A 21,402-nucleotide genomic window follows, 5' to 3' on the forward strand; every position below is an offset into this window, starting at 1 on the left:
TATGCTAGCATAATTATGAGCATAATAGGTGTCTGAAAGCATTGAGCATAATGCTAGCATAATAGGTAGAATATTTGTGTAATAGTATGAATTCTTGCTTATCAAAATAGCTATCACAAAAAGATCGATATACTCTAATAGAACAGTCAGTAACTCTAATAGAACAATCATATAACTGACTGTTCTATTAGACTATATCGATCTTTTCTGTGATATACATTTTGACAAGTAAGTTTGTGCTTCAGCCACTTATTATTTATCCATAAATTTGAAATTATTACTAGAGCATGGGAACTGAAGCATAAATAAATGGGCATAATTTGAGCATAATGGGTAAGTATTGAGCATATGTTTAAGCATAATAGGTAAAGTTTTGAGCAGTGCAGCATAGCATAATAGGTAAAATTATGAGCATAATCGGCGGGTCCCTACAAATCACATTTACATGATATTCTACTGTGTAAGCAAGTATGTACTTGAATGTAATCCTTTTTAATCCATGATGCAAAACAGAACTAAACAAGTTATATAAATTGCTCTGTCATCTACTTGTAAAGAAATTTTATTAAAATATGCACAAATACACACTGTATGCATAAATACAATAAAATGTACAGTATCATAATGTATTTAGGCTCAATGCCAGGGGAAAACCCAGTGGATGGATGGACACACCAGGAAAAAACCCATATATGCAATTAACAAAAAACTAAATCTACAAACACAGACTAACACAGTTAAAAAATTACATACTTGTATTATGTGTGTGAAAAATTAGTCTACCTTTATTCTGTATGCTTCATATAAACTGTCTATAGCATCTTTGCCTGTTATGTCATGCCAGCCCAAGTCTTGCACAGAAGTTGGAATGCATCCTATCCAGTCAATTATTTGTGTGTTGAATGTTGCACAAAACCATTGCCAGTATTTTGGCCCAGCCTTAGGGCTTTCGTTAGATATCACCCAAGTTGGATAAATTTTCTGGAATTCTTTAAATGGATGTGGCTTATATTCTGTGTCAGAATTTTGAAATGTATCCTTGCTTTCAATTGATGCAGTACAAGTATCTAATACCATTTTCCAATTGTACAACCATATATATCTACCGAGACACTGAGGACGATGGATTTCTGAGAAGTGACACTTTCCTTCATGATTACCATCAGTGTATTCACATTGCTCTTTACAAAATGGACACTGGTCTTTACAACCGATGAGAGTGTCATACAATACCAAATGAGGAGGTTGATCCCATTCTGTTACCTTAGCAATGTCAGACTCCAAATCTTGAAATGCCTCCATGATACTTTTCTTTTCTCTTGATAGATTTCTGATGAATTGCTTGGTAAAAAGTTTTACATCTTGCAATGCTGCAACTCCAACCATTTGCTGCATCTCTTCCATGTCAACAGTAATAACTTTCTGTATCCTATCCTGAAAGCTTTCAAGCCATGCGTTAATATCAATAGATGCTGTGGGGTCATGGTTGTCAACTTCATCGTCATTTTCACAATCAACAGACATTGATTCCACATTGCTATCAGTTTCCTGAAGTGATTCCTCTAATTCGGCATCATATAATGTCTCTAGGTCATTTATTATTTCTGTAATATTGTGAATGATTGTGTTAAGATGCAATCTGGCTAGCTCAGTAAGCTTTGATTCACCTTCTTTAAATGTGCCACAATGTTGTTTTGTATAAACCTCTGACCAATACTTAAAACTTTCTGAAATGTTATTCAAAAACACAGTATATAAATCAAAGTATTTCTTCTTTATTTTGTTTTCATCATGGTTGTTTCGTGCTTTCTCCAGTTTTTCTATGACATCTAGTGCTAAAGACTCCAATATTTTAACTTTAAAATAATTTTTCTTTCCAAAATGAAGACTGCTTTTCTTCATGTCTTCAACAATTTCAATTCTGAGAGAATCTTTTAAAGCATTTTGAATGGGCAATGTAAGTAAGGTACAAAGATTGTCTGCTGCAGTTTTATCATTTGATGCTGCCGAGCACTGTAATTCAAATGTTCTAAAGAACACGGGTTTCAATCTAGTAAGAGACTGAATGGGGTCATTTTCTATTTGAAGTTTCTTCACCATATTTGTAAGTTTAATGTATGCATATCCAGCCACTGCAATAGCCATATCTACCCCATACTCTGGCTTAAATGAAAAATCATTTTTACCTTTATTAAACTCATCAATTGCCTCAGACAGTTCCATTATTACATCGAATACAGCTTCTTCACTGTAATCAAGAAGGGTGTTTAATGAACTTTCAATATTTTCTTTGCTTTTGTTTAAATATTCCTCTGTTTTAAGTTTAGCAATATGAATATCTTCTTCTGTTACATTTGTGTACTGTCTAGATTGTTGCTTCATAATATTTCTTGTTGCAGCTTTAAAACGTCTATACCATTTGTTTGAATCAAGGTGCACATCTGGTAAAATATCAAGCTTTAAATTGGTCCCTCTTCTAGTCAATGGCAGGAAATCCAACTTTTGGATGATCCAAGGCTCTTGTGCTTGAAATATGCTAGTAAGTGTATAAGTAATGGAAAGCTCTATCTCATCATTTGTGGGGTACAATTGAAGTCTTTCACTTTGTGACAAATCCTGAAACCATTGTTGCCAGTGTATGTCAAACCTGTTTTCCAGTTCTTGAGATGACACCTCTTCTTTCTGAGTTTCTAAGATGAGTTTAGTGATGGATTGATGCATTTGTTCACGATACTGTTGCCGTATTATTCCAAATTTAAATTTACCTTCACGATTAACTTTAAGGACATTGCAATGCTTTTTTGCTCCTATTTTGTGTTCCTCTAATAATCTGCTTAATCTAATTTCAGTAACTTTTCTCCACTGGGCAAGGGTAATCGACCTTTCACTTTTTTCAAAAAAATTCTTCATGTCAGCAGTAACTGTAAGGTATACAGCATTTAATTCCTTTTCTAACTTTTTCAAACAACTTGCAATAACAGTGTCAATTTTTTGAAAATCGCAACCATTGATTTCATGTCCACTTTTGTTTTGCCATTTCAGTTTTTGTTTCTTCAGTTTCCAAGACCAATTTGCATATTTTGTGTCTAACTCATTATAAGCAATGACCTCTAAAGTGTTTTTAAAACTAAAAGCATAATTTTCACGAAGAACTGCTTCCCATAACTTACTTACTCGCAACTCAAAATCCACAAAAGTGCAATAATTCTTTTTTTTAGTTACAAGCTTAAACAATGCTTGCTTCAACTTGCAAGCTGCATCACTGTAGCCAGGGTTTACTGGAGCCATAGGAGGGTCCCCTTTCCACAAGCCTGGAAATAATGCAACATCACTGTCACTATCAAAATAAATAACATCTTGGAAACTTCTGTATTTACTTTTACTTTGCTGTGTGGTTGCAATTGCTCTTGTCATTTTGTCAAGCTCATCCTGAATTTGCTGCCTCCCAAATTGCCCTTTGTCATTAGCCATTAAATCAGAAACATTTTGATGAACGAAGTAACAGCTTAGTTGAAGGTCAACTTCTTTCATGCGAATTAATGCAAAAACAACAGTTTCTAGTATGCTAGTGAGCTCCCCTGGTACAAGTCCAAATATATTGATAACTGTTAAATCAGACAAGCCAATCACAAATGTAGCCAGTTCATTGTCGTGCTTTTGTGTTTCTTTATATAACAATTCTGGAGCACGAAGCCCTTCAGTATCTACTATTAAAATAAAATCACACTTTGTTTGCTCACGTAAAGCATCATCCAACGGTAAAAGTTGGAAATACGCTCCTCTGGTACATCGTCCAGCACTCACACTAAAATGCAGTCCAAAAACTGTGTTAAGAAGTGTTGATTTACCAGTACTCTGAATCCCCAATGCAGAAATGACAAATATCTTACTAGTTTCACCACAACGGTTCTTAAGTTTCTGAATTATTGCTAGAATCCACGTTTTAGGAACATGGGAAGTATCTCCGTCCATTAATTCTATTGGAAATCCATTTTCCATTAATTCCACTACCAACTGTGGGTAAGAATTGATTACTTTCTTAATAGATCGGTCAACTTTAAAGCCTGAAGAACTACCATCCATTCTTGCTTCATACATTTGACCCATTTCGCGGAACAAATGTTCAAGTCCAAAAGAAGCATTAACTAGTTCATCATTTTGCTTTTTCAGTTCTACCTTCAAGCTCATTACAATGTCAGAATCTTCTTGTATATTCTTATTGTCTTCCAATAGCTTAGATAATTGTTGTCTAGTGTTTTGATATGCAGCATTTAAGTGTGGCAATTTTTGCATAGAATAATCATCTAACATCATCTTTAGCCAATAAAGAAAGTAAATTCTTTTGCTTCCAGGATCAGTTTCCTTCAATAAAATGTCAAGAAAGCTTTTCATTACAGGCGTTGGCTGTGTAGAAGCATCAGTTTGCTTCTTTCTTATGTTTTTCTTTTGCATTTCCATATTCTTGTTGTAACGTTTTATAGTAGTTCCTTCTCGATAATGCTGGCGATATGATTCTTTGTCAAGCTTAGTCCACTCATGCCATAAATCAGAACCTTGCAAAGGGAGCATTTCAAATTTAGCTTTAGTAATGTCAACTGATCTTATTTTATCTATCACTGACTCTGCATGGATTCTTCCTTCACTACATCCTTCATCATCTTCATCTACATCAATATCATATGTACGTGCAATTTCTATACAGTCTCCAAGAGCTTTGCACTGCTTAACTAGTGAAGGATTTAACGAATCGCTTATGGCTTGGCGTATTTCTGATTTAATTTGTGGATCGTTTTCTTTCTTTATTTTTAAAATGCGCATAGATTTTTGCAAATCTTTTGTGGCTTTTTTTCTAAGAGGTTGACTCTTTTTAAGTTCAGGTAACACTAACACTACCCCACCTGGAGAATCGGAAAGCTTGCTTAACAAATCAATAACTGTATCATCAATACATTCTTCTGTCAGCAAAACAAATGACATGAAACTTAACTCTTTAATAAAATTTGTTTGTTTAGCACTCTGCCTTGCATCCCCATGAAGATTTGTGAATATCAACATGTCTGGGTAAAAGTCATCATTATCATCATCTTTAGGGGGAAGGAAACAAGATATTTCAACTAAGCCATCTACGAAAAAACGCTTTGCTGTGCCTCCTTCACAATTCCAATGGAAGAAAATATCCTGCTTTGAGTCGCTAAATATATTGTTTATTATTGCAGATTTGGAATATTGGTGTTCACCGATTTTTAGGAATGATATTACAGGGGCATTATAATCTGTAATACGACACTCTTTTGATACAGGCTCTCCCTTAGTGATGTGTGAATTCCAAGACTTGATTATTGATCGCAATGCCCAAACCAAAAAAATTACACCGCCATTATGGGGATTTGGAAGGAGCATGGGGACAGCCATTTGGCAGATAGCCAATTTTGAAAACAGCTCTTGACGAAGAAAGTTATCACAGCAGTGAAGCAATACAATTAGACTATCAATTGGGTGAATCTTTTCAAGGTCCCCAAGAATAGAATTATTTGTGATTTTCCCACTGAATAAAGTTGCTCTGCTTCTACTGTCACACATAAATATCTTTTGCAATAGTAAATAAGGCAATTGCTTCAAGTCACTAGTGCGTTTCATACCACTAAGCATTTCCATACGAAGAATCATTGCATCTCTCAGTTTCAATTCATTAGGAAACTTTTTTGTAAGTCCAAGCACTTCTAGGTACTCAGAAAATTGGTCAACACAATTATAGTGTTGCAGTGCATCAGTTGGTGTTAAGTTGCTTGAAGAGTCTAAGCATGCAGACTCCTTGTTATCAAGCATTTCTTCTGTAATACCTATCAATTTTTTAAGAGCTGTTTCTTCTTCAGTTGTGTTTACATATTGAAGTAATGATGAATAGAAAACAACAGAACCACTGTGTTTATCGAGATTGGTTGATGAATAAACATCTTGCTGATTGAAATATTCCAACCATATTTCAGGAGGTAGGTGGTGGCTCAAAAGCAACTGTTGCAAACCTCTTTGTTCATTCTGTAAAAAGTGCATCAAAGATAAATTGCAATACGTAACATACACATAATAATTATATTGAAGAATAACAAAAACAACAATGCTGTTATACAAGTCAGCTACAAGTTAACCAGAAATGTGTGGGACACACAATTGCTTTTGTGCATATGCATCCTATCATGACACACAATAGTGCATCATGCAGCCCAAGAACCAACATGCCATACCAGAGTAAATGTAACATTAATAGGAGTGGCAATAACATTCTTTAAAGCATTCTTACGTATGTACATACAGTGTAGCTCTGTTGACAGAGCCCACAGTCCAGCTGATCCAGCATTGGTTGGAAAGATTAAGATACTCTATAAAACTTTGGAAATATCCTATTGGCAAAGAAAAAAAAAACTTGGTGAGTCGCTGCACTTTGTCACACTTTATTACATATTACATACAATAAAAATAGATAATGATGGCTGGATGGTGAGGAAAAAAGTTTGGCAAATGAAAGGCCAAAAATTAGAAAGAAAAGATTAGATTAGGGTTAAAATAAAGTAGTGAAACAAGGAATAGGGATTAAAATTAATGTCCACTAGTATATATATCTGCAGGTATAGACAACATCTCTTGTTTCCTACTATACTTTTTAGCTATTCTCTTGTTTCGGTACTTTTTTCTTTAATCCAACCTATTGTTCCATCTACTTACATAATTATGACTACTGAAACTGCATCAAAGGAAAGAATGGTGCAAAGCATGTCATAAAGTTAATTTTGCATTTAAATGCGTATCCCAACAAACAATTACTGAAAGGTGAAAGGCCACTGAGCTTCATTTTCAGCTATGCTCCATCTGGTGCACATGTACAGTGTTTCAAATGAAGAACATTATGAGAAGCATGCCTGCCTGCCTAACCACAGTTGCAGCGTATGGCCACCATTTTACACCACAATAACAAACTTACCAGTGGGATGTGCCTTTTGGGGTTGCAACGAGCGCATACCCTCTGCACCCTGTCTTTCATTTAATCTTTGATCATCATGCAATGAAACCATATTCAGGTGTTAATTTTCCATTTTAACACTTTATCTGAGCAGCATAATTTATTTAGAAGCCATAAAATTATTTAAAGCACTTATGCTACTGTAAAAGATACTGAACACCCTGTAGATGCCTGTTACTTCACGATAGATATGAGACCATGCCCATTAATGATCTTGATTGATTTATAACAATCAAGCATAGAGACCACACCTCTTATTTACTTGAACATGATGACCACATCCCTTATTGATTTAGTTGTATTTATAAATAATAGTGTGAAAATAAGGAATAGTGACCATGCCTCAGTCTTGGTAGGCTAGAGGCTGACTTGAGTTACTCTGATATAACAGTCACCCTAATAGAACAGTCATATGTGTTTAGCTGTATGCTACAACAAAAAACTGAACAAACTAGTAAAATTATTACTGTAATTCAAAAGTGAAGTAGGGATTCAAGTAAAGTGATAAAAGTAGTAAAACAAGAGGGTGAATGATGGTATTACAGCCTACTTTGGTATTAAACAAAGTAAGTGTTATAACATGCCAATGTAGGGATTTTCTTACAAGCTACGTATGTTGTAATACCATCATTCATCTCTGGTTTCACTACTATTTATTGCTTGAATCCCTACTTCATTTTTATATTTTATTCTAGAGTATTGTGATTGTTTTTAATTTTGTAATTGTATCGTGTATGCTGTTTTGTATTTGTAATTGTTGTTTTGTACCTGTATGAATTGTATGTAAGGGTATCACCTTGTACAGGAATCTGACTTTTGTGTATAAACAAAATTTGATAATGATAATAATAATAATAAAGTATTATGTAGCCTTGCTATTTATTATCTAATCAAAAACAGCCAAGCTGTAAAAAAAGGAGTGCGGCCCTTGAAAAGGCTATGGTGAAAAAAGATGTGAATCCAAGGTGGCGGCCAAGAAATGGCTGTGATGGTAGGTTAATGGTAAAAATTTTAATAACGACAATTCAGGTGAATTTAGTGCCGCTTGGTCAATTGGCACAAAATTCACCTGAATTGTCGTTATTAAAATTTTTACCATTAACCTACCATCACAGCCATTTCTTGGCCGCCACCTTGGATTTCACATCTTTTTTCACCATAGCCTTTTCAAGGGCCGCACTCCCTTTTTACAGCTTGGCTGTTTTTGATTAGATTTCACTTCTTTTTGTATTTGTATACCCCAAAGCCGGCCTATGGCCAGCTTTGGGGCTTTTTAACCTATATAAGTTTCTTTTCCACAGGAAATAGAAAAAGATGAAGCAGATTTTATAAATACTTTAACTCATTCTGATTTTATCAGTAAATGTACAAATTATATATATAATGCAAATATCAAGGGTTCATTATATTATGAACTCTTGCATATATTTATTACATGTCAATTAATCCCCACAGGATAATTTGCAGCTGATCTCTCTACTGGGTGACTTGAAATGTAGCTGAACTCTCTACAGGGTGATCTGCTTGTACGTAGATGAACTCTTTACAGGATTCTCTCTACAGGGTGACTGGACTCTAGCTGAACTCTCTGCAGGGTTATCTGTTTGTAGTTGAATTCTCTACGGGGTGATTTGTTTGCAGCTGAACTCTCTACAAGGTAACTTCTTTTAGCTGATCTGTCTACAGGGTGACTTGTTTTTAGCTGGTCTCTCTACAGGGAGATTTGTTTATAGCTGAATTTTCTACAGGGTGATTTGTTTGCAGCTGAACTCTCTACATGGTGGTTGCTTTGTAGCTGAACTCTCTAAAAGGTGACTTCGTCCAGCTGATCTCTCTACGGGGTGATTTGTTTCTAGCTGATCTCTTTACAGGGTGACTTGTTTCTAGCTGAACTCTCTACAGGATGATTTGTTTGCAGCTGAACTCTCTACATGATGATTTCTTTGTAGCTGAGCTCTCTACAGGTGATTTGTTTGTAGCTGAACTCTCTACAAGGTGATACTTCTAGGTGATCTCTCTACAGGATGACTTGTTTCTAACTAAACTCTCAACAGGGTGATCTGTTCATAGCTGAACTTTCTACTGGGTGATTTGTTTGCAGCTGAACTCTCTACATGGTGGTTTCTTTGTAGCTGAACTCTCTACAAGGTAACTTCTTCTAGCTGCATTGATCTCTCTACAGGATGACTTGTTTGTAGCTACAAGGTGATACTTCCAGGTGATCTCTCTACAGGATGACTTGTTTCTAACTGAACTCTCAACAGGGTGATCTGTTCATAGCTGAACTTTCTACTGGGTGATTTGTTTGTAGCTGAACTCTCTACATGGTGGTTTCTTTGTAGCTGAACTCTCTACAAGGTAACTTCTTCTAGCTGAACTCTCTACAGGGTGACTTGTTTCTAGCTGATCTCTCTACAGGGTGATCTGTTCATAGCTGAACTTTCTACAGTTTGATTTGTTTGCAGCTGAACTCTCTGCATGGTAGTTTCTTTGTAGCTGAACTCTCTACAATGTGACTTCTTCTAGCTGAACTCTCTACAGGGTGACTTGTTTCTAGCTGAACTCTCTACAGGTGATTTGTTTGCAGCTGAACTCTCTACATGGTGGTTTCTTTGTAGCTGAACTCTCTACAAGGTAACTTCTTCTAGCTGATATTTTTACAGGGCATATTTGTTTGTAGCTGAGTTCTCTACAGGGTGATTTGTTTGCCGCTGAACTCTCTACATGGGAGTTTCATTGTAGCTGAACTCTCTACAATGTGACTTCTTCTAGCTGAACTCTCTACAGGGTGACTTGTTTCTAGCTGATCTCTCTACAGGGGGACTTGTTTCTAGCTGAACTCTCTACAGGTGATTTGTTTGCAGCTGAACTCTCTACATGATGGTTTCTTTGTAGCTGAACTCTCTACAAAGTAACTGCTTCTAGCTGATCTTTCTACAGGGTGATTTGTTTGTAGCTGGATTCTCTACAGGGTGATTTATTTGCAGCTGAACTCTCTACAAGGTGACTTCTTCTAGCTGAACTCTCTACAGAGTGATTGATTTTTTTTGCAGCTGAATTCTCTACATGGTGGTTGCTTTGTAGCTGAACTCTCTAAAAGGTGACTTCTTCTAGCTGAACTCTCTACAGGGTGATCTTTTCATAGCTGAATTCTCTACAGGATGATTTGTTTTCAGCTGAACTCTCTACATGATGGTTTCTTTGTAGCTGAACTCTCTACAAAGTAACTGCTTCTAGCTGATCTTTCTACAGGGTGATTTGTTTGTAGCTGGATTCTCTACAGGGTGATTTATTTGCAGCTGAACTCTCTACAAGGTGACTTCTTCTAGCTGAACTCTCTACAGAGTGATTGATTTTTTTGCAGCTGAACTCTCTACATGGTGGTTGCTTTGTAGCTGAACTCTCTAAAAGGTGACTTCTTCTAGCTGAACTCTCTACAGGGTGATCTTTTCATAGCTGAATTCTCGACAGGATGATTTGTTTTCAGCTGAACTCTCTACATGATGATTTCTTTGTAGCTGAACTCTCTACAAGGTGATTTGTTTGTAGCTGAACTCCCTACAAGGTAACTTCTTCTAGCTAATCTTTCTACAGGCGATTTGTTTGTAGCTGAGTTCTCTACAGGGTGTTTGTTTGCAGCTGAACTCTCTACATGGTAGTTTCTTTGTAGCTGAACTCTCTACAATGTGACTTCTTCTTGCTGAACTCTCTACAGGGTGACTTGTTTCTAGCTGATCTCTCTACAGGGTGACTTGTTTCTAGCTAATCTCTCTACAGGGTGACTTGTTTCTAGCTAATCTCTCTACAGGGTGACTTGTTTCTAGCTGATCTCTGTACAGGGTGACTTGTTTCTAGCTGAACTCTCTACAGGTGATTTGTTTGCAGCTGAACTGGTGGTTTCTTTGTAGCTGAACTCTCTACAAGGTAACTTCTTCTAGCTGATCTTTCTACAGGGTGATTTGTTTGTAGCTGAATTCTCTACAAGGTGATTTATTTGCAGCTGAACTCTCTACAAGGTGACTTCTTCTAGCTGAACTCTCTACAGAGTGATTGATTTTTTTGCAGCTGAACTCTACATGGTGGTTTCTTTGTAACTGAACTCTCTACAGGGTGATTTGTTTGTAGCTGAACTCTCTACAGGGTGATCTGTTCGTAGCTGAACTCCCTACAAGGTAACTTCTTCTAGCTGATCTCTCTACAGGGCATATTTGTTTGTAGCTGAGTTCTCTACAGGGTGTTTGTTTGCAGCTGAACTCTCTACATGGTAGTTTCTTTGTAGCTGAGCTCTCTCCGATGTGACTTCTTCTAGCTGAACTCTCTACAGGGTGACTTGTTTCTAGCTGATCTCTCTACAGGGTGACTTGTTTCTAGCTGAACTCTCTACAGATGATTTGTTTGCAGCTGAACTCTCTACATGGTGGTTTCTTTGTAGCTGAACTCTCTACAAGGTAACTTCTTCTAGCTGATCTTTCTCCAGGGTGATTTGTTTGTAGCTGAATTCTCTACAAGGTGATTTATTTGCAGCTGAACTCTCTACAAGGTGACTTCTTCTAGCTGAACTCTCTACAGAGTGATTGATTTTTTTGCAGCTGAACTTTCTACATGGTGATTTGTTTGTAGCTGAACTCTCTACAGGGTGATCTGTTCGTAGCTGAACTCCCTACAAGGTAACTCTTCTAGCTGATCTTTCTACAGGGAATATTTGTTTGTAGCTGAGTTCTCTACAGGGTGATTTGTTTGCAGCTGAACTCTCTACATGGTAGTTTCTTTGTAGCTGAACTCTCTACAATGTGACTTCTTCTAGCTGATCTCTCTACAAGATGACTTGTTTCTAACTGAACTCTCTACAGTGTGATTTGTTTGTATATAGCTGAACTCTCTACAGGGTGATTTGTTTGTAGCTGAACTCTCTACAGGGTGATCTGTTCGTAGCTGAACTCCCTACAAGGTAACTTCTTCTAGCTGAACTCTCTACAAGATGACTTGTTTCTAACTGAACTCTCTACAGTGTGATCTGTTCATAGCGGAACTTTCTACTGGGTGATTTGTTTGCAGCTGAACTCTTTGTATGACTGTTTCTTTGTAACTGAACCCTCTACAAGGTAACTTCTTCAAGCTGATCTCTCTACAGGGCAATTTGTTTGAGCAGAACTCTCTACATTATGGTTTCTTTGTAGCTGAACTCTCTATTAGGTACCTTCTTCTGGCTGATCTGACTACAGGGTGACTTGTTTGTAGCTGAATTCCCTACAGAATAACTAATATAATTGAGTAAATTATAAATGCAGCTGAATGCTTTATTAGGGTGACTGTTCTATTAGAGTATCTCGATCTCGCCTTTGTTACACGTAGTTGTCTTTCGAATCATAACTCAGTGGTTTGTAATCCGATTCTTCTGTACTACTGCAAGGACTTTCTATGATGATTATTCCAGCTACACACTGATTTTCAGCTCGTTGCTCTAAGCGGTTTGCCTGGTAGACACGAAAACTAATAGTTTTTTTGTTCATAAAAATCGATCGCGTAATTTTGACACAGGTCGGATTTTGTGTCATATCTCCATGGTCTTTATCCCGATTCTTTTCAAACCACAAAAAGGCACTCCTACGATGGTTGCTCCATCTACATATCAATTTTCAACTGATTCTTCAAAGGAGTTTACCCTGTAGACGTGACAGACCTTCGACCTTATTTTACGCAAATAATCGGTCATAACTCCGTGAATGTTCATCGCATTCCTACCAAAGTTGGTACAGAGATCCGCCTTAATGAGCCCTTTAAGTGTGCCAAATTTCAGCCCAATCCGAGCACGAATTCGTGCTTTATGGCGGATTTTGCGAAGTGTGCGAAATGAAGAAGTAGAAGAAAAAAACGAAGAAATTAAAACGAAATTTTGTTCGCTCGTATCTCGGAAATGGCTGGAGCGAATTTCTTCAAATTTGGTGTGTAGACTCCCCTAGCTGGCCGGCACGTCTGTAGCAAATTTGGTTCCAATCGGATAAGGGATCACAGAGCTACATAGGTGTGAAAATTGCGTTTTCTTTCTTCCTGTTAATATACTCACGGGTGGCCGCCGGCTTCTTGGGCCGCACGACACACTACCGTGTGCCTTGATTACTTTTTAACTGTAGTAGCTACTTCAATATAGAGTGCACATTTTTTGAGCACTTCTAAATAGAACGTTCTAAAACAATCTAAGTTTTCCATGGATAGATCTATGAAATTATATTCTGGTGCAGTAAACTCAAACTTCAGTGGCATGCAATCATGTTACTGGGGAAAAGTTACTTTAAATTAAAGGTCATAATGTGACTTTCACTATGTAACATTCTAGTTATTGTTATTGAGATGATAGGCAGAGGTGTGGTTGTGTGATCGTTTTGTTTTGTAGATACGTGACCGGATCTGCGAAAACCTGGCATAATGGCTCAAGCCTAAATTCAGTATAAGTCATTGATTGCAATGGGTAAAATATTTGCGTAATTCAAAAATAAAAATCTGTAAAATTTATAAACGCTTTGTTCTTTGTGAAGAAAGGATGTAATGATAAAAACATGGATATCATCTTATTCGCCTATTCAAGGGGAGTTCGCAAATCTTTGTTTCGTTGCGGTGTACTAAAGGATACATGAGATATGGGAATTTGTTTACGTCACATCAAAGGGATCGTACACAATCAATCTTTCTTCACTGATTTCATCTTTGTACAGTATATACGTATGTAGTGAAGAAAGGTGATAGAAGGAAAAACTTACCCAGTAATGGACTCCCCTATTCATGGTGAACATGTTGGTGTAAGTTGCAACTCTGTACTTCATTGTGTTCACAAGTTACAGTCATTTTTGTAAGCGCCTGTAATGTATTCTCCCAATACTTGTTGTACAAATCAATTTTTGTGGTGTTGCTACTTTGTAGGCTGTAACTCCAAAAGTTGTTGGTATACAAGGCTGAAACTTGGTCAGAGTGTACACTTGGCTAAGCAGATTACAAGTATTCAATAATAAACAATTTGAAAATGCACCTTTCACAGATTCAGTTACATATACATTCACTGCACATGTATTTACAATAGCTTACTATACAGTACAGCTCACAGGTAACATCGCGAGTATACACACGCGAGTAGTGTTCATGTCTTCTGGCGGGATCATTCTTTTGCAATGTACTGTACAAGACCTGTGGAACATCACGTGGATATGCACTAGCCACGCAAGAAACTCGCCACACATGAGAACACTCGCCACTGAGTTTAGTAACTTCATACAACACTTAAATCACATACACATTTGTGACCAGTCCCATATGTTCGTACAAGCCTAGCTAGCTAATTTTACAGTAGAATGCAATAAATGCATGCTGGGCTCATGGTGGAATATTTACAAAATTGAAAAAAAATTCCATGAATTCTAAAGCGCTTGTTTCACAATGAAGAAAAGTGATACCACCGAAAACCTTGGTAGCATCGTGATCTCCAAAGCAAGAGGAGTTCCAAAATCTTTGTTTCGTGTCAGTACTCCCAAGGAGACGGAAGATATTACTGCCTTGCATTGGATGAGCGGTTCGCTATCACTTTTTCTCATATTCGTTTGCCTCCGCTGGTTCGATCCCCCTGGTCGTAGGAAAGGTATGGAAGACAAAACTTACCCAGCAATGGATTTGCTTATTCATGGAGAATTCGATGGTGCAAGTTGCATCTTGGTAGAGGACTACATTCGTACGTTGTGATTGTTTTATTAAGTGCCTGTAGTTTATTGTCACTGTACAAATCGATTTTTTGCTGTTGCCACTTTGTAGCACTGTAACTTTGAAATTTCTTGGCTTCTAGAGTTGAAACATCAGTTGACCATTCCTTTGGCTATCTAGATATAGAAAATACGAATTTGAAAAATGCACTAACTGGGGTTCTGTAGCATCACTTGGTGATCAATCCATCTAGTCTGCGGTAGCTACTGCTAGCTACAGTACTCACTGTAGTCCATGACGGGTTAAGTCAGTAGCTAAGTGACCAAGTATTCGGTACAACACAGGCATTGCAACAGGAGATCTCACAGCTGGCGGAACTGAGCCAGCGCTGCCTCCCAACACCATAGATGAGTCCTGTTATCTTGTCTTGCATGACGCTCTTGAGTAAAGTTTGCTATCGTGGAGGATTACTGTAGCCTTGCTGTATCCACACGGGTCACCCGAGCGCACCTCACGAGTGTTGTGCATGTATATACATGTAACGTTACCTATGAGCTGTACTGTAACACATACACTGTAGTCAGTGGAAGTAAAGATACGGTGTACAGATATTAAAAACTCTATAAACTAAGGAGTTGAAGGGGTTCAATCTCAGCTGACATAGTATTAATAGATTTTCTTTGTTCTTATATACATGTATTAGAGTACATCAATCTTTAAAGTAGTTTTTAGCTCAAAATTAAGGTATGTACATAAGGGTGAAACTTAAGGCCTCCACACATTAAGTTAACCAAACAAGAGTATCTTCCATGCAGTGCCCTATGGTCCTTTTCTTCAAATGAGTATGTCCTTATCTTCCAGACTGCCAAGCACTGTTCTTAGCTAGAAACACCAGAGTAGGTTCACTGAACCCATTACACCCTCTAGTTACAGACCTGGTTACATTTTGCACCAGCACAATACAACTTAATTTACCTCAGTAATTAACTGCTGATTCTCACCAATGATAAGATTATTTCCTATTTGAAGATATAAAAATGACTTAGTAATGAAATCTTTTTTGTGCTGGAATCCTTTGGAGCACAGGCTATCCACAGCAACATCAGGTACATTCCATATCATTCGTAAAGATTGTGATCCACTGACATCACTTGGTTGAGTTTGTCCCAAATAATTTGAGACAAATTCTTCAATTTGCAAACCCTCTTCTAGCGTAACTTTAGAGTAATCCTTATCAACAATGGCTATCATTTTACAGTAGCCAGGAGGAATTGGCACTTTGTTTTTCCTTAGGTGCTCATGAACATCTTTTAATTTCATTTGGTAATTTATTTTACATTCAAACTCTTTGAGCATATGCTCAGCTTGTGGTGACTCAACTGTTTTGATTATGGTAAGTAGCAGACGGTGACTGCTCCAATTCCAGTAAGGCTCCATTGCATTAAACACCCCAAAAATAGATCTGATAGCTTGAATAGTGCTTGTCTCTCTCTCACTGAACATAGGAATACTCTGGCCAGTAGTAAGGTTGTAGCAGACCTTCTCAATTATTTCACTATTACTGCCAATGTGTTTTTTTAGCTCTTTAGCAATGTCAGCTTTAACAGTGTTGAATTGATGACTTGCATGCTCTGGTGAAACAAAGTGGTCTGACAAAGTCTTTCCAGGAGAACTGTGATCCATCACATCAGCTGCAGCAATACATACATGCATGTACATGTCAACAGTATAGTGGTTCATTGTTAGGTACATAATAATATCCTAGGTAACCAACCAATATACAGTACTATAGCTCCATGATACTGTATGTACATAAGATTTATTGTATTAAGCATACAGGTAAACTGCTTGTGGCAACAAGTTGGAAATCAGTCTCTAGATAAAATAATCAAAATAGGAGTCCCCTTTGCTGGTTGAAAAGAATACAACTGCAAAGTTATAACTACTATAGTATGTACATTGCTCTTTAGCTAAACCATTCTGGGCCTTGACACCATCCTAATAGGTTTGAATCAAGTACAGTATGCTTTGACAATAGTTTCAAGAATGTTCAAAAAAGTCTATTCTCAAATAATGCTCTCTTTTGTTTGTTAGTGTGTCACTGTTAACTGACTGCTGTACTGGAGTATCACATTGAGACACACAGAGGTAACACCGATAACGTACCCTGGAGGTGCACCAATATAAATAATAAATATTGGCATCAGCCAATATCATGATATTGGTATCGGTAAAAAGTAACTTTTTAGCAGATATTTCACTCATTTAAGTACTAAAATTGTTTAGTTTACTGTATGCTTGATCTTGTAGCAATGTGGGTAGAGCATTAGATTAAGATGTTGCTAGAGCATTACATTAAGATGCTAAATGTTGTACAGATGCCAAGGTTCAGTTCCCAAATTAAGGTATCTTTTCTTCTTTGCTCAGACCTATATTCATTGCACCTTTCGCACAAGTCCTTTTTTTCCTTTCTTTTTACAAAAATGTTTTGGCAACCATCTTATCAGCATTAACATTTATTGTAGTGTCCATACTGAAATGCTCAGATGCAGCTCAACACTAAAGAATATGTCTAATATATTGGTCATCAGTATATTGGCAAAATTTCATTATCGAAGCACCTCTGATACACCCATAATACAAGAAAAATACATATGTAGCTGTGTATATCATTTGCCTACATGTACAGCTGTACTTTAAATTGACAAAGCCAGAAATATTATGTAGTAGTATTCATTGAGCGTTGAAAAGTGTAGTAATTGCAGCTTAACTGAAATGGTACAAATTTAGTTGCATTATGTACTGTATAATGTTATGCATACGTACAGTGATTTAAACATGTGGGTAAACTCTTGGCTGGCTGTTATTGTGTGTTAGACAGGTTACCACATAATGCAGACTGCAATGCATACATTATGCATATATATCAATTGGATATGAAAAATATTTGGGACTTCATTACCATATAGCTGTAACACAAAAGTGACCATCAGGTGACAGTTATAGTGTATACACCTGTACATACACATACATTAATATGATGAGATTACAGTACTTACCATAACCGTGCTGATGATCCTGAAGTGAATGACGTATTATATTTGCTAACTCTTTAGTTGTTCTATTTCCATGATCCTGCATGATATCCAACAATTTGTAGAAAGATGATGTCAAACCAGCCTCAAGTGGACCAGATATTTTACTCAACAATGCTCCAATTTTTTCTGCAGGATTCCTAACAGATGATATTTCATCAAGCTCAATCATTGTGATAACACTCTCTACTGCAAAATGTTGAAGCAAATCAGTATTCCGTAGTGTACTTTTTATAGCACTGTAGTTTTCAACAAACACCAAATATTCTGGACATTTTTGCCCTATAAAGAAATGTATATTTAAACATTATTAATAAATACCAAAACTTGAATTTATGTGAGTGATTACTACTGCACAAAGAGAGATAGCTTACTTTCAAGTCTAGCTTTCTTTGTAGGAGGTGGCTGTCCATCTGTGTCATCACTAGGCAGTAAATGTTGTTGTACTGCAATGAAATGCATATACGTACACACAATAATATATAACAGACAGATCCTATAGACTGCGATGCACAGTGTGTTGTGTGCGTGTGTGTGTGTATTAGAACATTGCTCCAGTCTATATTGGGGACCTGGTGTCCTGGTATCCTGGTGTCAACTGGGTAAGCAGTCCACGCAGCTGTAATATCAATGGGTACCTGGTGTTTACCGGGGAAGCAAATTTCCAACTGTCCATGTCTTCCATGTATAGTTTAGTGGTGTTGGGGTCGTTATAGAGCTTCGGGTTCTGTGAGCTCACCGCATGAGACCTGGACGGTCCTCCTGCAGGTTACTAGCCCTGCCCCAGGAGGACTTGCGTGCACAAGGCTCAAGTACCTGAGTAGTGCACAGGCATCCCAGTGCTGGTTGGCTGGATGGCAATAGATGTGTTTTGCAGGGCTACTATATAGGCTTTGCTTTGCATGTGTGCTTGTGTGCATGTGTAGTATGTATGTGTGCGCACGTGTGTTTTTTTACTGTTATACACACACTCTTCATGTGGTTGACCATTCTGGTTATATGTTAAATCCAGGAAACATAAACATAGTTTAACCATGCTTTTGTTGTATAACCAAAAGGCTTTAGTAGTCATTAGGCTTGGCAACAGTTGAGGCAATTAATTGATACTAATACGGCCAAGCTGTAAAAAGGATAAGGTCTTAAGGATTCATGAAAGGGGATAGATATATGGCTTTAAAAGTGTAGTGGCCAAGTAATGGTTGCAATGATGTTAAAGACAATCAAATTTACATTTTGGGGCTACATAGTTTTTTACAGCTTAGCTGATTAGTTCTTTTGGTACTATAACATGTACATAAGTTATACATACTGTGCTTATAAATGTGGACACTTGAAGACAGTTGTGAAATCTAAACAACTACATACCTGCTTAGATCAGGTACTTAAGAATGCCTTAGTACATAAACTGTGTTTTGGTAACCATTTTGAAGTTCCCACAATATGGATGTATGTGACTGGATCTGCAAAAACCCGACACAATAGCACATTTTTTGAATTCCTGTTTATTAAATATTTATGATCTACTTAGCCAAGTGTACCATCTGGCAAAGTTTCAGCCTCATATACCAGTAACTTCCGGAGTTACAGCCCAACAAAGTAGAAACAACAGAAAAATCGATTTGTACAGCAAGTATATATAGGGAAAATAAATTACAGGTGCTTACTAAAATGGTTGTAACTTACGAACCAATTGTTGTACAGAGCTAAAAGTTCACCATCATGTTCGCCAGAATGGGGCAATTGATTACTGGGTAAGTATGTCCTTTTGTCACCCATCTTCACTGCATACAAAGGCAAAATTCGCGAAGAAAAATCGATCGCATACAATTGCTTCGACGTACGTAAACAAATGCTCATAACTTGCATATCTTTGGGTCTACTGCAATGCAACAAGGATTTTCCAACTCCTCTTGAGTAGGTAAATAAGATGATATCCAGGTTTTTATTGTTTCATTTCTTCACCAAGAAAGAGGCGTTCAAAAAATTATGTAATTTTTTCAATAATACGCAAATATTTTGCCCATTGCATTCAACGCTTTATACTGAAAATTTAGGTTTGTGCGATTGTGTCGGGTTTTCTCAGATCTGGTCATATATGGGCACTTCAGATCCAACCGTGTGCTAAAGTATCCGTAAATGTATGTACTTATGTATGTATAACCATTTATATTAGCCATTAGTAGCTATTGCTTGTGGTATTCACCCGTACATTCAGCTTATATTTTAAGCTATGATATCACAGAGCCACTATTTCATGGCAGCATTAGCAAAGTTTGACCACATAGCTGCAGTACTTCTATGCACATTTATTTAACAGAAGGACTTTTAAGTTTTGACAGGAGTCCTTATGACTCCTTTCCTATAAAAGCTCCCATGAAATAGTCTCCCATACTAGTATTAAGCACTTCTCTTCATTTCATCTATATACATATTCAGGTCTATGCTTGAATGCCTTTCTATGGTTTGTACACACAAACCATGTCAGTTAGAATATTCACCTTTATGGCCATTCAAAATACCCCCTCCAAACCAAATGTCCATAAAACTCTTTCTCAGAGTTTAATCCCAGCCTTTAGGATCCCACAGGAAAACAGAGTCCTTGTACAACTACTGAACTCACCACCATCAACCAATGGTGATGGATCAACTGGTTAGTGTCATATGCACTGAGAGGGAACAATCTACATTAAAAGAATTTTGCTTCAATGTCCTATGTGCCTACTTGGTCACTACATTTAACCCACAATAAAATGTTCGCATATGCTGCATCGTTACCTTCAAATTGTGTTATTCTTACATTGTTATCCATGATCTAAATTCATATGGCCAAATATACGTAAATACATTTGTAAAGCTAATCGACTGCAGTTTTCCACATGTGATTAGGTACAAGTATAAGAAAAAAATTGGAATTTTAAGGAAGAGTAGGGACATTGTATAGTACTGCAATAAAAAGCACTGAAACAAGCTGGATTGGAGTAGTACGTAATGTCCAAATAAAACAATAAGAAGCGAATATCCCTACTATGCTACACTCAAAATGCACAGTAGGGAGATTCACTTTTTATTGTTTTATTTGGACATTACGTACTACTCCGATCCAGCTTGTTTTTTATTGCAGTACTAGCTATACACTGTCCCTACTCTAATTTAAAATTCTATTTTTTCTTATACTTGTTTGTGAACTTTTTTTGCAAGCTCATGACTACTAAATACCCTGGAAACCAGTCACAATATTGTTATAGAGTGAATCACAGCACTATATATTATGCAAGCAATCAACTAGCATAGCACACCACTTATGTAAATTGCTAAACTGCAGTAAGTTGGATTCACGTAACTAAACATAGTGTTGGTCACAGCAAATTAGCTCGGCATTTAGAAACACAAGCAACTTTGCCAGTTGTACGATAGCCACCACTCGAATGCAACATCGCTACGTGCAAGTGATTAAGACTAGCCAATTAAGGGGTGTGGCAGCCATTTCCATTGCGAGTCATCTCTTGCTGCGATGGATAGACTCGGGATCGAAATGGCTGCCACGCCCCTTAATTGGCGAGTTGTTTAATCACTTGCACTTGCGTGTATACAGTACATGGTAGCTATGCT

At 37.1% G+C, this 21,402-nt stretch overlaps 1 protein-coding gene across 1 annotated transcript in view; it reads right to left on the bottom strand.

Annotated features, from left to right (window-relative positions):
- Positions 1-546: 546 nt before the first annotated feature.
- LOC136254826 (interferon-induced very large GTPase 1-like) overlaps positions 547-21,402 on the bottom strand; it is a 33,147-nt gene continuing 12,291 nt past the window's right edge. Inside the window, exons 3-6 of the mRNA XM_066047582.1 lie at positions 18,168-18,239; positions 17,758-18,075; positions 15,674-16,389; positions 547-6,036 (exon numbers count right to left, since the gene is read on the bottom strand). Coding sequence (XP_065903654.1) covers positions 775-6,036; positions 15,674-16,389; positions 17,758-17,965 — 6,186 coding nt within the window. The 5' untranslated portion in view covers positions 17,966-18,075; positions 18,168-18,239 and the 3' untranslated portion in view covers positions 547-774. The remainder of the gene's footprint in view (positions 6,037-15,673; positions 16,390-17,757; positions 18,076-18,167; positions 18,240-21,402) is intronic.

The sequence above is a fragment of the Dysidea avara genome, chromosome 4, assembly GCF_963678975.1.
Source record: "Dysidea avara chromosome 4, odDysAvar1.4, whole genome shotgun sequence".
NCBI classification, from domain to species: Eukaryota; Metazoa; Porifera; class Demospongiae; order Dictyoceratida; family Dysideidae; genus Dysidea; species Dysidea avara.